Source organism: Tiliqua scincoides, chromosome 4 (assembly GCF_035046505.1).
Source record: "Tiliqua scincoides isolate rTilSci1 chromosome 4, rTilSci1.hap2, whole genome shotgun sequence".
Taxonomy (NCBI): Eukaryota; Metazoa; Chordata; class Lepidosauria; order Squamata; family Scincidae; genus Tiliqua; species Tiliqua scincoides.
The window spans coordinates 96,987,106-97,004,139 of NC_089824.1; the positions used below are offsets into that span (position 1 = coordinate 96,987,106).

At 41.4% G+C, this 17,034-nt stretch overlaps 1 protein-coding gene across 1 annotated transcript in view; it reads left to right on the forward strand.

The window, feature by feature from the left end:
• Window positions 1-17,034, forward strand: part of GABBR2 (gamma-aminobutyric acid type B receptor subunit 2) — a 401,480-nt gene that overhangs the window by 278,546 nt on the left and 105,900 nt on the right. The window contains exons 13-14 of the mRNA XM_066625127.1: window positions 4,708-4,815; window positions 12,318-12,440. Coding sequence (XP_066481224.1) covers window positions 4,708-4,815; window positions 12,318-12,440 — 231 coding nt within the window. The remainder of the gene's footprint in view (window positions 1-4,707; window positions 4,816-12,317; window positions 12,441-17,034) is intronic.

Sequence of the window (17,034 nt, forward strand, 5' to 3'; positions counted from 1 at the left end):
ACTTTGCATCCCCTAGCTTTCTGGCATTAATATTTTCTTAACCCTAGTTCAAAGCCTGAAGAACAGGGTTTTGTCCCTGATTATACATGACCTATGATTTATCTACCTTCATGAAGTAATGCCTCGAGTTATTTATTCATATTGTGACTTTCTCAACTCAGTGTACTTCTTACTGTTGGATTACAAGGGATGGGAAAACCCATTGTGACTTGACTCAAGTTAACTCTAGAGTCACTACCCCCGTGACTCAACTCGAAAAATAGTCATAATGGGTGCACTTTCTGAGTCTCTGAATCGCCCCTTCACAACTCTAAAGGAGTCGCCCCCCCCCCTTTAAAAAGCACGCTGTGGAAAAAACAGGGTTGCTGCTGGGCTGTGTGTGTGTGTGTGTGTCAGAGTTTTCTTTTAATATTCCCCTGCTGTCCCCCCCATCTGTAAACAGGGCAGGAGGGGTTGAAAGGGATTGTGAGAGAGCTGGGAGAGAAGTGGCAAAAGGGAGGAGGGTCATGGGCAGCAGCTGCAAGGCTTATCAGGGTGACTCAGTCCTTTGCAGTTCTATGCAGAAGTCCCACTGTAGCCATTCATTCAATGAGGCTTCCTCCACCCGAGTAACAACAGAGCCATGAGGAGGAAAGTGTGATCACTATGAACTGCTTCCCCCCTTCCCTGCCGCCTCCCCCTCCCTGGGCTTCTGCAGCCAATCGTAAAGCAAGAACCCACTTGGACTCCTCTGTCTGCCCTTCCTCAACCAAAGAAAATACCAAACCTCCCATCCTGTGGCCAATGATCATTCATTCCTTCCTATCGAAGACCCCGCTCCTGCCTCATCCTCTGCTGCTCAGATGGAAATGCAGACGTTAACCCTTTCCTGTCTCCTGGCTGGAACTTCCCTGCTGCTCACCCCTTTGAAATGATCGCCCCATGAGGTTTTTCACGCCACAAAAACAGTAAGCAAGCACACCCAGACACAGGCAGACTCGAATCTGCATGTGTGGAGACAAGTGCCAAGTCAGATAGGTCCTGACTCGAGTTTTTTTCTCTGTATCTAACAGATCCTTGCACCCTTTATAAATAAGCATTGAACGGTCATCTCAAAGATATTCTGACTCGTAGTATATTTTTATGGTTGCTCTTTGATAGTAATGCACATGCTGAGCACATTACAACAGACATGAACAACCTATGACCCATAATGAAACCATGTATGGCAGCCCACTCAAGACCCAATAAGCCTGTTTTTGCAACTTCCCAACACTGCAAGCTCCAACAAACAGGAATTGCCAAACGTCTGGCAGGCCACATAACTGGTAGCCCAGACTCAGCCTGGTGGCATACAGTCTTTTCAGGCTAGTTCTGTAGGAACTAGGCACATTCTCACAGTAAACAAAAGTGTACTAATAGGCAGTCCAGTCCTAAGCTCCCTGGCGCCACACGGTACAGCTGCACCAAAATGGCCACTACTGTATCCTACAAGACCAAGGAAACCACTGGAGGTCTCTTCAGGGGAAAGGGACATTCGTCCTTTACCCCAAGTATAAAGCCCCAGCCTCCGCAAAATTGCTAAATCACTGGCACAGACTTGAGCAGCCCCATGTTGGACTTCCGAGCCTGACATGGGGGATAGGATTGTGCAGAGGAGGCCTGTGCCAGTTCCAACCCCTCTCCACTCTCTCTCCATCCTCCCTGGGAGGCAGGATTGGGCTCTTAATGTATTTAAGAAGATGTCCTGTTTCAAGAAGAATGGTATTGTAATGGACATACATGTTCTTTGCTTACTGATCATCTCGCCTACCAGTAGTCCTCTGTATCAAAGAGGTAGTAGGGAATTACATTCTGTTTATCTTTATCCAGCAGCAAGAAACCAAGGCCAAAGATAGATTCCCCAGCCTTAATCTATTAAAAATAGATGCCCCAGAAACATCCACATCTCCTGGGTACTTTCCTTGTATTCAGTAACCATGAGCAAATGTTGGTAACGGCAGTGGCAGTCTCCATGTTGACACTTTATCAGTGTCCATATGAGGATCTGTGTTCTGATTCGTTTATAAGGAGACACAGTTGTGTGTGTACAACCTGACATGGCAGTGACTTTCCCCAGCAGTCTACCTCAGTGTTAACAGATACATCTCCTCTCTTACATAAAAAGAGGGTAAGTGCTTCACTTAGGTAGAGCCAACACAGTGCTACATATGTGCTCACTGGGTGCCACTCAGGGGCAACCACTGGGTAAACAGACATGGGGCAAGTTATAAGATCAAATTTATGTACATTTTCAAGTCATGTAGATTTCTTCTGGGCTTAGACATGGTCATGGAGGTTCATCCTAACAGTGTGTAGTCAGCACAGAAGCTTTTGTTATGTTGAAGCACAATTGCGACTGCTCACATGTGTCCTTATCATCGACTTGCCAATTCCTAGTTCACTCCCATTTCAAGTGTGGAATTTTTTTTAGGTAGTGGATTACCAACATGTCGTGCATCAAAGAACGGACAAATTGGACTTAGTATGCAAAAATTCCAAATCCAGTATCTCAACAAACTCATGTGTTCTAAACCTTAAATGGATATAAGGTTGGAGCTTCATAATATTGAATAGAGCCTGACCATAAATGTCTCTGAACAATAAAGAAGGAAAATAAAGTAAAATCTTTGCTAGATTGAAAATATACGAATGCATGTGTTGATGTAGGCAGACATTCCCTTCTGAAAGTCAAGCACTTGTAATTAACCTGATTAAGGGCACAATCCTAAGCGGCAGTTATGCCGGTATAGGTGGCCCTGGAGGGTCGCAAACGTGCCATAAAACAGCTCCTTAGGTGGGAGCTGCATTGGCGCATTCAGATGTGCCAATGCATGGACGGAGGCAAAAGCCTCCGCTGTGGCTCCCGTGCCGCCGCTTGTGTCGGCGTGAGCATGCCAACATAAGCAGCAAAGGTAGGCGTGGGGAGGGGGCGTTACTGGGCAGGTGGATGGCGGGCCCAGGGAGCCAGGGGTGGGGCTGGAATCTGGCAGTTATGCCGGATCACAGCCCCTGTCCCCAGGGAGAGCGGAATGGCTTCAAGCCGCTCCGCCCTCCTCTGACTTGCTTCGGAGGTGGCGCAGGTCCGAGGAGACCCATAGGGCCACGCAACCCTTACCTACGGGTAAGGGGAAGAGCTTCCCCCTGCCTGTGGCTGAGCCGCTTCTTGTTGCAATCCTACGTTGGATGCAGCACAAGCCTCCTGGCTTGCCTGCTCCAGCGCGGGTTAGGATTGCGCTCTAAGAGTAATATGTATGCATCAGATGTTTGTCTGATCCATCCTTTTTCTACTTGGCACAACAGGGCTTCACATGGTAATGTGCCTAGTAAAAAGTGGAGCACAAAAACTATAGCATAAGCGCAAATGACATAGAATTTTTTTAATGCATCATCAACATTGTCAGCTGAACACTCTGTTCTATATTCTAATCACTGGGACAGACAACATATAATTTTTCATTGTTTCAGATTTCTACCCTTTCTTTTGTCTCTCCTTGCACTAATGCTTGTTTTCTTCCTTTATAGGATTTGTTACTTCCATCTTTGTTTCATTTCTTTCCCTCTTGATTTAAATAACACAGATATACATGACAATAGCATATAAACACACAGACAGAAGGCCAGTGTCAATTACAAATGGCAGCCACCTCTGGTCAGATTTGATGCAAATTTATCCATCCATTTCTCTCTTGAACTAGATTAGTGAACTTTTCCATTTGTGCTACTACTTTAATAGCTATCCCTCATAGATGAGTAGATGCTATTTTCAAGTTCTAGGCTAATATAGTCTCTGCAACTACCAGGAGGTTTGTATCTAAAACCAAGGTTGGGTTGGGTTCAAAACCTGTCTTGTGCAAACACAATCTTCCACTCATGCAAAAGTGGGGAGTAGTATAATTTCTGACTTCCTTTCCAGTCTATGTGCCACATACCATCTGGTTCCTAAACATCACCAACCCTCAGAGTCAGTTTTTCAAGGAATGCAAAGGGCTGGACAGGGAAGTGGAGATAATATAATATCAAGTAAAAAAACATGCCCCTCTCCTCTTGCATGAACAGGTGACAGAGTGTGGATCCAACCCAGGTGGTTTAAAAAAAGGGAATCTCTGTGATTCAACTGTAGTGAATTCTGTCTTAGGCTTGGGTCATGATGGCGAAGGCTGCAATCCTATAAATGCTTACCTGGGAGTTAGCCTCATTGAACTCATTGAGTCGACATGCATAGGATAGTTCCATAAAGAAGTTAGTCATGACTGAAGCCCAAAGAAGTTAATGGAACTTAGCGAAAAAATACTTTTAAAAAATGCTATTACTTCAGTGGAAGTTAGGACTGCCTTACGTTTTCTGAATTGTTACACAATAACTACCGGTAGTTTCTATGCAAAAGGACATGCACGCTCATTATTTACCCTTCTTTACGGTATCTATCTCTTTAGGTCATATCTACTTTATATGATTTAAGCCTTTTTAGCAGTCATGAAAACTGTAAATTTGTTTTAATGAGAGCTGACATTGCTTACAAATTCTGGGATTCAGGCCTGATGCTTAAGGAACCTACTTTTTTAAATTCTTTGTATAAAATGGAATTAGCCTCTTTCTTTTGCCCTGCCAAAATTCTTGGGTTACATTGACAGGTAACAGGTTAAAAAAGCTAGATATGAAAAAAGCAGAGTCTTTTCTTTATTTCAGGTCCGGACATGGATACTTACAGTGGGCTATACAACTGCATTTGGAGCAATGTTTGCAAAAACATGGAGAGTCCATGCAATTTTCAAAAATGTGAAAATGAAGAAAAAGGTGAGTCTAAAAAAAACACCCCATTGTCTAATGTCTGTCTTATTCTTCCCTGTTTCTCCCCTACTTCCCTGTGGGTGAAGATAGAAAAACAGTTTTCAAAGCCAGGTAGGTGGAAAACATGCAACATGAAGGGATGTTTTGATCTTGTGCTCCTTTTTTCTGACAGTCAACTGTGGTCTGGAATTTAGTGAATTAAAACAGCCACGATAGGTGGCACTCGGCTTCAGAAGAGAGATTTAAGATTTGTGTATTTATTTTAAGAATTTATATCCTGCTTTTAAAAAAAATTAACAAAGTGTAACTAAAAGAAATATTTAAAATAGCAATAATAAAATAACAAATACACAAAAAATACAATAATAACAGAAAAATAAACCTCACAGTCTTTAAACCATAGAATTTAAAAGTGTTACAGAAAGAAAAGTCTTCCACAACCATCTAAAAACTAGTAAAGAAGGTTCCTAATGGATCTCTCCGGGGAGATTATTTGAAAGATGTGGTTCCACCTCTGAAAAGACCCTGTCTCTTATGCCTGCAAGCAAATTCCATTTAAAGGTGATTTAACAAGCAGGATCTTAAATGTCAACCTAAAGGCTTGGACAAGTTTGTGTCAGAGCAAGCAGTCCTTAATACTCTCTGATATTAGCACTCTTCATCCATTTACAGTACAATCATATGCACATCTACTCAGGAGTAAGTTCCATTGACTTTAATGGAATTTACTCTCAGGTTGTTGTGTATAGGATTGCAGCCTCAATAAGTGATTGCTTACTTGTTTAATAACTGGACTGTAAGAGATGCAAAATGTCTTCTTAGTTGCTTATATTCAGGTGCCTGTAAATGGCTCCCATATGCAGTCTTATGTACACTCATTATTCTGTCCCTCTAAATTTGTGTAGTTGACTTTTGCATATTTGAGAGGCTTAATTTTTTGCATACAGAATCCTCTACAATCTTCTTGTTATATAAAAGCTCAACCTTATTTTTTATCGCTGAATTGTTTTTTAGTTTATTTTTTGTGTTTAAAATACTGTAGTAATATTTTTAGAGTTCAGGTGTCATCTGTCTTTTGCAGTGGGTCAAATTCTGCAGATACCTAAGAGAAGTTCTTTCATAAGGTTTTACTGTCTATATATGCCAAAGCAACGGTTCTCAAGCTTACCCTGGTCATGGAGCCCGTAGCATAGCAGTAATTCTTTTGCTGCTCCCCTACAGTTCTGTTGCTGTAGGGTCTAAATGCAGCCTGTTTGGAAGTTTGAACTTCCACAAAAGTCCCGTGGTACCCCTGTGAGTTCACCATGGCACCCTGGGGCACCACAGTGCATATTTTGGGAATCACTGTGATAAGGACACAACCGTATCAGCTGTATTTTATTCCTTGGATATGTTTTTACTCTTCAGCAACTATGGATGTCCACATGACATCTAGACTGAGTGATTAATGAAGGCTCCCCTTCTGTATTTTGTTGTTGAGAAGCAGGTGCTGGTACTTTGTTTTTCTTTACAAAGTCTGCTTTTTTTTTTTAAAATTTACAAAGACCTGCTCAGAACGTAAAGTACAAACCAAGAGTGTCAAAGTTTGTCCTTCTGGTTTTGTACCTTGGAAAGAAATCTGCTGATGTGGTCACTACCTAACTAATTATATTCTAGTTGAAGATATTCTGGAGGAATTTCACCCAAACATTTCAAAATGACATGAATTGTGTCCATTTTCAGGTGTTGAGAAACTGCATGCATGTACACACAAACACACGTGCAAAGAGTGAGAGAGAGCACTACTCCCCCTCCCACGCACACACAGTGAGCAATCCATGCTGACCATTATAAAAATTTAAAGCAGCATAGGGGTCTCCTGTCCCCCAGCAAAGAATGTGCACTAGAAGCCAGTTGCAAAACTCAGATGTCTGTCTTTCTATGGCTATATTCTGAACATAAGAAGAGCCCCGCTGGATCAGGTTAAAGGGCCATCTAGTCCAGCTCCCTGTATCTCACAGAGGCTCACCAACTCACACCAACTTGCATTTTTCTCTTTAGCCACATGCACTCAATCATGCACCTTCTCAATGGTGGGACACTGGTCTTGGCCTCTACCCTTGCTGGTAGATGTGCCCTTCCAGCAGGAAGTCACCAACCATCACAAATATTTCTTCAAGACAATGTCTGCCTTTAGCTATCAGTTACTCAAATGAGAAAAGGTCATCCCCTCACTCGACAAGCATTGCAACACCACCTTGACTGTATCTCTGAAGAAACTCAACAGTACAAATTATAAATCTTATATTTTAAATGCCCCATGGTTCTATAACATACAAACTTGCTGATGATATGGAGAGCACCCTGATTTTTTCCAGTATTCTTGGCTAAACTATCATAATTTAGTGATGTATGTTGTCTCTTCTGGTTGATATAAGCAGTTGCATTCTTAGATTATAACCTTTAGGGTCATTAACTAGTTTAGAGGTATTGAATTATTATAGGATAGAAATATTGGATCTGGATGTGATGTGCGATTGTAATGGATTCTGCTTGTTAAATGACAGTTTTGCCAATGTGGGCATGGTATAAAACTGATGTTGTGTAGTTTGGTCCTGGGCATGTTGCCATTGTCCTCATTTTTACCATCTAGCTGTCAATCTGCTCTGAAGCAAATCCTAAGGTATGGATTGCCAAGAGCCTTTGTCTCCTCTCCTCTCATTTCACTGGTTGGCACTGCTTTTGTTGCCATACATGTCATTGAGAAGGTTTGGCACTTTGTCAAAAGGAAGTTTTCAGTGTCCTTGCCCAGGTCACAAGTTGAAGAACTACAGATGCAGTCTGTAGTAGGAACTGGCGATGCAGTGTGCACAAGAAGCAATAGCAGCAGCATCTAATGATTTCACCAAGGAAATCTCAAAGAATGGTCCAAGTATTTCCTGGTTTAAGTGCATATTATAATGGTGGCATAGGCATACTTCCTATCAAAGCAGAAGTATCTTCAAATTGTTGGAATAGTACATTTCTGTGCATTCACCTTTGCCTGACACAAGATTCCTCTTTCAGTATACTAATACTAATCAAACCAGATTCAACAAAAGTGTTGATCCAGTGTGCACTCACTGTGTAGAAGGCCAGTTCCATACTCAGGATAATTGAAAAAAGTGATTGAGAATAAAATGGGAAATGTTATTATGGCATTGTACAAATCAGTAGTTAGAACATATGTGGAGTATTATGTCTTATTTGGATCGCCACCTGGCTGCGTTTGGCCTTTTCGGAAGCCTCTAGGTCTGCTATGGATTTCTCATGGAAACTATACCTGCTGTGCAGTTCCGAGTGCGCCCACTCACACACTCTGGAGCATTCGGGGATTATTTGGAATAATAGCCTGTGCAATATGAATCAGAGGGCAATGTGTAAGGCCCTCACTGTGTTTAACACAAGTTCAACCCAATTACAATCTGGTTTCTTTGCTGGGGGTGTGTGTGTGTAAATAGAATGCTAGATGCAGGGAGGTGGCAGCTAGATGCAAGTATCTTGTGGTCTTGTGTGTGCTCTCTGAGGCATCTGGTGGGCTGCTGTGAGATGCAGGAAACTGGACTAGATAAGCCCTGGTTCTGATCCAGCAGGGCTCTTCTTACACCCACTGGCAGGCACAGAAGCTTCTAACAGCACTGTTCTGTGCATGTCTGTTCAGAAGTACTCCCCACTGAACTCCCTACTGAGTTCAGTGGGACTTACTCTCAAGTAAGTGTGCATAGGATTGCAGCCTGAGTGCCTGGACCTGGCAGAAATGATAGGATTCCAAAACAACAAACTGACTATCCAACTGATTAAAAGCTAATGTGATTCACCAGTGTTCCTCCTAAACCATGTGGCTGCACAGCTCAAAATCAAGCTTCAGGTAGCACAGAGCCTGGCAACCCATAAATTTGGCAGTGCTGTGTGATGTCATTGCCAGGGGTCCATATCAGGCATTGTGACACAGTCGCTCAAGTAGAGAAGGAGTCTGTGCACCGGGGCAAACCTCTTCTAAGAATTAGGCTGATAACATTCATGTTATTATTGAATTGGAGCTAATGGAGTTTATTATTATTATTATTTTAAATCAGTATTTATATGCCGCTTTTCAACTGAAAGTTTACCCATTCCTACTAGGTTTACTAATTTGACTTTTAGTGCTAAGTAGTCTACTCAGAAGTAAATGGTAGTGAATTCATTGGAACTGAATTTAGGATTGCAATCCTCAGTTAGCACACTGAAACCCATCTTTCTTTGTTCCCAAGGTAAGATTACAAATCGTGCCTCATTTTCCACAGGGATTCCATTCCGGAACCCTCAGTGGAGAAAGAAAAAAAAAAGTGGATACCAAATCAGTGGAAAAATGGCTTTAAAGAATGCATTGGTATAGACATGAATAATGGAATCTAATGGAATGAAATTATGGCAGAATGCAGTATATCATCTCTACTGTTGCATTCTGGGGTGACAGTGAAGGAGCAGAAACGCTGAAGTGGGTCTTTAAAGCTATCTTTAACCCTGAGAAGCTTACAACCAGTGCGGTTTAATAGCACAAAGACAGGAAATGGGATTTTGGTGCTTTTTAAACTTGTTACAAGGCATTTAAAGGTGGTCCCTGATCGTGGTGAGAAAATCAGTGGGTGTCAGATCAGTGGATAACGAGGCACTACCTGTATATGTTCTTCATGGTTCAATTTCTAAATCTACGTGTTATTGTATGGGGGAGATGATTTTGTAAAGGTAAACGTCAGTGTCTTAAATGAAAACTACCAAATACACTATTAAGAGAACATCTGCTGAAAATGAACCAACATATGGCAATTCACATATTTTTCTAGCATATATGCTTACTTCCAATTTTTAAAAAAGGTAACCTGCCTCTTAAAATTATTGCAAGTGAATTAGTAGCATATTAGCTGGATTTTTGTAGTAAATGCGTCCTGTGGTATGTAATTTCATACTGCTTATTGAAATTTGCATTTTAGTGTTAGTAGCAATGAGCTGGCTAAAGTTGCTTTATTTTCTATATTTCATATTTTCATATTTTAACAGATGTCTAAACATTTTATTATGCAGCAGGATAAGATGCCTGTGGCCTTCATGAAATACGAAAAGGAGAGAAATGAAAATGCAGTCTTTCAAAATAGCAGAGATTTTTTTCAGTTTAATTTCCCACATAATAATTTGTATTACACTCTTGCTTTGTAGCGCTGTCGCACCCTTCTTCTATTACATTGTCATAATGAAGCCTACCTGATCAACTTGTTGTATTCTCTCTGGCAAATCGAAGGGCAGAAGTCCTGCTTTTATGACTCTGGAATTCACAGTGTACAATTTTCTGTTTATACAACACGACCAAATCCAGCTCTTCCTCTCCACTCCTTCAGTTAAAGTTCAGATTCATGTTCGGAGCCTCTCTTGGTTTGATTACTTCAACTTTCTTCCCTCTGGTCATCCCTTGTCTCACATTTGTCCAATGACTGGTGCCAAAATTACCGAGACAAAATGGTTGCTGAGGCCCAGAGACCAGGAGAGATCCACACCCCCAATAGCACCATAATTTTTGTTTTGTGCACCTGAGAATATTAGGAAGCAGTACATGAGAAATTCACTCTACTTCTGACCTTCCTGGCAGAGGTATCACTAGGGTTTGTATTATCCGGTGTGAGAATTCATTGCTTCACCCCATGATGAACCTCCCGTACCAAACCACACAGAGTAAATTACAATATCATACTCACAGCCTAAGTGCAGTGGCATCACTAGGATTGGTGTAACCCATTAACTTTATTTATTTATTTATATAACAGTGCGGGTCAGCTAACAAATCAGTAACCAACAAAAAACCAGTGGACAACTTGATGGCATTCACACAACTGAATAAGGGCCCAATCCTATCCAGCTTTCCAGAACTGATGCAGCTGCAATGCAGCCCCAAGGTAAGGGAACATTTGTTCCCTTACCTTGAGGAGGACTCCATGACTGCACCCCCACTGGGTGTGTCTTGGCACAGCTGCATTGGTGCTGGAAAGTTGGATAGGATTGGGCCCTAAGAGTTCTAGTATTAGCTCTGATACAGGGGTGTCCAAAGTTTTTGGCAAGAGGGCCACATCATCTCTCTGACGCTGTGTTGGGGGCCGGGGGAAAAAAGAATTAATTTACATTTTAAATTTGAATAAATTTACTTAAGTTTACATAAATGAATATATTAAAGATGAACTTATATGAATGAATGAAGGTCTTGAAAAAGCTCAAGGCCTATAAAAGGCCTTGCACAAAGCAAGGCTGGCCTTTCCTTTGCTGCTGCTGCTGCATCATAGACGTTAAACAGCAAGCAGTGGAGGAAGCCCTCATACAGTCGCCTTCACACTAAGAGCAGTTGCGTCAGGCCAGCATGGGCTCCAGCAAGTCTCCAGAGGGCCAGCCCTCCAAGAAATTGAGAGGCCTTGAGGGCCGCAAGTGGCCCCAGAGCCGGGGTTTGGGCACCCCTGCTCTGATACATGGAAATGAGAGCTGATTCAGCCAACACCTTATTGGTTCCCTGCTGTATCATAATAACACAATCAGTCTCATTGGTATGTTAAGAAAATCTACTTTTTGTGACAATAGGCAGTTGTTTTCCTTTTTTGGTTATTTGGCCATAATTTTTGATGGAATACCGATATTTTGGTGCAGTTTCACTGCATTCTGCATTAGATTACACATCAAATGATATTTAACATGTTGGTACTATTCAAAGTAGCGGAGTCACCCTCTTTCCCCAAATGTGTCACTTGGTGTGGTCCCCGCACCCCTAGAGACACCACTGCTTCCTGGCACCCATTGCAAAACAAGACATTAGCCTCATGTTCTTTGTGTGTTGCAGAAGAGGGGAATGGGGTAAACAATATATCACATTGGGTCCCAAACATCCAGCATAAATTCAGAGCCCCCCCCCCCATCACAAAAGCTTTGGAAAGAAGTCTGTTCCCTTATCTTACTTTGGGAATTCCCTTTTGCTGGTAGCTTCTTTTTTTTTAATGGAAGTCTTTCTTTAGTGCCGTGAGAGGAGACAGTGAGGATGACACTGGACATTTTTTGCCTTTCACTTAGCAAGTTTGTACATTTTAAAAAGGTTTTATAAGAAAACGTGATACTTTAAGTTCTTCTGAAAGCAGTAATGAATATGTTCCTGCATGAATTTGAGTAGAGAAATCATCTGAGTGTTTTTTGTATGGGTGTGTAGAATAAATTCTGAATATTATTGTCTGTTCCACTCTCTTCATACTGGGTGATTAAGACAGTGCAGGCAAGCAGGAAGCCAAACAAATGTAGCTTGAGAGATGACCTTTTCCTCCTCCTTCCAGTATCCGTCTTCTAGTATTACAAAGACCATTTTAATGCATAATTAAACAGCCTCATTAGCAATGGTACATAGCTTTATTTATGGCACTTAAGGAATGCTCCACAGGAGTCTCAGACTTATATGGGAATGCCCTCCTATGATTTTTTCTTTCTCTCTCTAGATCATTAAGGACCAAAAACTGCTGGTGATAGTTGGAGGGATGCTGCTGATAGATCTTTGCATCTTGATTTGCTGGCAGGTTGTTGATCCCTTGAGGAGAACAGTGGAAAACTACAACATGGAGGTATGTCATGGTGACTGCTACTATTTTCTAATTTGCTGCTGCGGATCACAGTGCAAGGCAATGAATGGAGATACATTAGAAGAGGTCAAGCATGGGAAGAGGAAAGAAAGACATCTACTCATGACGAAAGGAAATTGTGCCTGTATTCTAAATACAGTTCTGTATCTTGGCCACGTTTAAGAGGTTTTAGATGCAGTAATTTTGTAAACACAGGGGAGTTCTCTGCTGAAAGTCTATAAGAGATGGTGTTGCAATAAATAATAGATTTTCAGACTCCATTAGCAGAATTCTTGAGGAACTAATGCAAGCTAGACATAAAATAAAGACTTGAAGTCATCTGCTGGATAACTATATGTAGAGCTAAGCTTTTGTTGTTATTGCAGATCTTAAAGTATTACAGCAGCAATATCCATTTTTTTTTTAATCTGGTCTCTTTTACTGATGCCTAGTGCTTGGTCCTGTTTTAATGTTATTGTAAGAAAAGGTCACCCTAGAAATGCAAAAGGGAAGAACGACAGGCCTGATAGCTTGCTATTTAACTAAACAGGTTTTCCAGTTTGTGTATGGTATCTTTTCTAGAAGGAACGTTTTCAGGAAGTAGAAGGCATTGAAAGTAGGAGAAATGGGATTCTTTGGTGAAAGAGGTTCTCCAGGTGGAGTTGCATGGTATCCTAAATGGCATTTGCATCCAAGTAAAATGCATTGAATAAATTAATCTAGAATTATATTTGTTACACATTGATGAATGCTGGTAAGAAAAAATAACTTTTTTATTTAAGTGCTAACTACCAATATTTTGTATATTACTGATCTAGTGTATCATAATTCCTGTATCATAGTATCAGATTTTTGGTGTATGGGCTCCCATATCCATAGATCCCATATTCATGGATTCACTTATCCACAATCCAGTTCACTCACCTCTGTGCAACCCCTTTGGAGGTGAGGGGAACTCTGCTCGTCTCACTCTGGAGGGTCCTCTGAGCCCAGCCATAAAAAAAAGAATGCTTCTTCTGGTTTCTCCGTGAAACTGAAAGTGAGACTTTTAATGCCTTATAAGGCATTGAGAGGCTTATATGACTTCCTCTGGGGGAAACAGTTGTTTTTTTTTTTACTTTCCCCTTCAGAAGTAGTGTTTTTTTTTTTACTACTGGGCTTAGAAGACCCTCTGGAGGCAAGGGGAGCCTCTGCTTCCATTGCCTCTGGAGGGTGGGGGGCATTCACTGGGTATCTCAGTTTCAGTTAACCATGGGGGGTGGTTCCAGAATGGAACCCCCATGGATACCGGGTAACGCCTGTATTTTATTTATGGCCTGATATACTGTACATTGAAGTAGTGCTTTATAATGGTTGAGACATGTCTGCTTTTCACCTAAGAGATGCTAATGATGGTTGTGGGAAATAACTGTTTGAAGAAACCAGATAGTTGTTATAAGCTGCACACTGTTGACTGCACCCATACACCTATTTTTCTAAGCCAGAGGAGGCCATCTTCCATAATCTTGCAGCCCTTTCTTTAGACAGTGGTCCAGGAGACTTCTGCATGCACTCTGATTTTCCTCTCAAAGGTCAAGTTCTGTAATAACAACTGCAGAGTTATAGATTGTGTGTACTTAGACATACCTAAGACACAACATATAAAATGTGGGGTACCACAGGGTCCACCTGAGTTCCTGCTGTAGGAATAGGGTGGGATCGCCAGCATGGGTCCTCTCAGTTGTTGGACAGGGGATGGCCAGATACCCCGCACTTGACCCTGACACAGCTGGTGACACCTTGCTTTGACCTATCTTGGAGGGCTGTAGTCCAGAGATGGGTCCCTATTGGGCTTTCCTCTTCCTGCAGCCAGAAGGGAGACTGCGCTTGGACCTGCTCATTCAGTGGGATCTCCTGCAGACTCATCTCCCCCAAACCTTTTATCCCTCCTTCTCCTTCCTCTAGCACTGCCTCTTTCCCCCCAGTTGTCTATTCAGCTTCCTTCTCTCTCCTAGGTTCTTCTTTCCTGTCTCCATCTCCCTTTCCCTCTCCTTCTCCCCTCTCCAGTCCTCTCCTGAGCTGTCCTTTTCTTTCTCTGGCGTCCTTTGGTTCTCCTTCTCTGTGCTCATTTCCACCTTGTCCTTCTGTTTCCTCCCATCCCCTCTGGGCCCTCTTTAAGGGCAGGTAGCAAGACAGCTGCAGCTCTTACTTCATTGTTGCTTCCCATTCTGCCCCTCTCCCACCACTCGGCCACTACCTAGCAGTGACATCACCACTTGGTGTCATGATAGTCAGCTTAGGACCATGTCAAACTTTTCCTATGCATGCAGCCAGCACAGGAGCCTTGGCTCATAGGGAGCTTCACGAATTCACATAACTAGGTAGCTCCCAGTTGGCCATTTTTGCTCTGAATTATGCAACCAGGATTTGAAGTCTCAGACAATCTTAAGCTGTTGTTATTGTCACAGTTATCCATATGAAGCTTAGAGAATTTTTAACATGTAAAATGTTTTGAAGTTCTTGTTTGATTTCATACTGTGGCATGTGCTGTTGTTTTTCCCACTTTATAGAGTGGGAACAACAGATGTGTTACAGGGATTAGTCCAAACCCATCCAGTGTATTTATACCTACGTAAATGGAGATTTGAACCATCACAATGTTCTTGTGTATGTCTCAGAATTTATTCTCCCTGGCAGGACTTTCCACATTCTGTTTGACTGTGGAACATAATAACCTCTCAGTTCTGTTCTCAATTGCATACTCTTTACTGGAACATCCATTGCAATATATGCCTCTCCATTGATTTATTTTGTATTTGGAAAAGTTCCATGCATGCAGTCATTTAAAGTTCCTTATAACTGTGCAATGATTTTAACCTACATCAGTCAATCACTGCCAAAGCTGATCTTAAGTGTATTGGAGTATTACAGAAAATATTCAAATGGTTCCACCTTACATGACTGTGTGAACTCCTCAGCCCAGTGGACCTAGCCCATCCCACCTTTCATCCATCACACCTTGCTTTGCAGCTTACCAAATCCTGATGAGGTAGCCCTCAAAAACATATCAAACTTGTAACTGTGAACAGCTTTTTTTGCTTTGAATCTTGACTACCTCTAGCCACAACAGTCTCCTGCTTGTTGCCCATCTCTGTCTATGCTAACTCTGGCTCATTGTTCTCCTCTTGTGGTCCCTGCTGCTGTTCCTTGTGTAAGATTCTTTACTGAACCTGTCCTTGCATTTTTATAACGCATGCTCGCGCAGCTTATGACCTGTAAAGCCAAACACAGAAGCTTACCAGTCATGTATAGTGACTTGCTGGGTGCTTAACAACCCACCCTATTTTGCACTCCAGACAGGCAACTAACACAGGAGATTAAGCACGTGCCTTATGTGGCTTGTGGGTTGTGTTTGGCTTGGTGGGTCTCCAGTAATGTAGACTTGCTATAATAAGGGATTTTGCTCTGTGTACTATTCATAAGTAGCAAAAAGGCTTGCTTGGAAAACAACCTTTCTATATGTCAAATACAATGGTTCACACAACTACCTTGAATTATGACCAGTTCTAAAAAAGGGCATCAAGGCACATGAATTCTAGCCAGCAGAAGCCAATCACTGTATCTGTAATCTGCTATAAGATAACTATTGGAAGAAAAAAATTGCTCTTCATTAAATGGTACCAATAATTTACTGAATAAAATGTATTCACCAAATACATTCAATGCTATGAACGCATTTTATGCAGCAGCATTAAGCAGGGGTAGAGCAGTTGAGTAGAAAAAATAATTGACAAAACACCAATTAAGAAGATATTAACCTTAAAATCAAAGCTTTATATTGCTGAGGACATTTGAATTCCCAACTTCTGAATGATCAGAACATTTTCTTACAGTACACTAAAATTAATTTATTGCACTTCTTTAAAAACGCAATCGGTATACTTACTACACCAAGATCACTCAATTTTTACTGTTTAAAATATTCTTTGATCATCATTTTAGTGCACATCATCAAGTTTAAAAGTATTTAAAAGTATTGAAGTTTGCATACAATTTTCAATAGATTGCAGGATAAAATATTAATTGTTAACATTTAATTACCCCTGCTAATTGGGTAAGAGGCACTTTTTCAAGTGGTTGCTCCTTTTTTTAGCAGGGGGAGAGTAACTGGCCCACCTCACCCCAGCACTGTCTGTTCTAGTGGCTGTCTGCTGGTATTCATTTGCATTTTTTTAGATTGTGAGCCCTTGGGACAGGGAGCCATTTAGTTATTTGATTTTTCTCTGTAAACCGCTTTATGAACTTTTAGTTGAAAAGCGGTATATAAATACTGTTAATAATAATAACAACAACAACAACAACATCTCAAAGGAAAAACACAGGAGAGAACCTTAGAAATATATGGGGGCAATGAATCAGGTCAAGTCACCGGATGTAAATAAGCACGTTAAGAATTCATAATGTGAATGATCACTCACATTAATGAGAGGAGGGTCTATGTTTTAGGGAATGTAATCGGTTTTTGGTTTAGAATACCTCTTTTAAAGCATCAGTTTCTGATCATTTCCTGGTTCCTGCATCTTTTAAAGCAAGAGAAACAGAATGAGATGAACTAAAA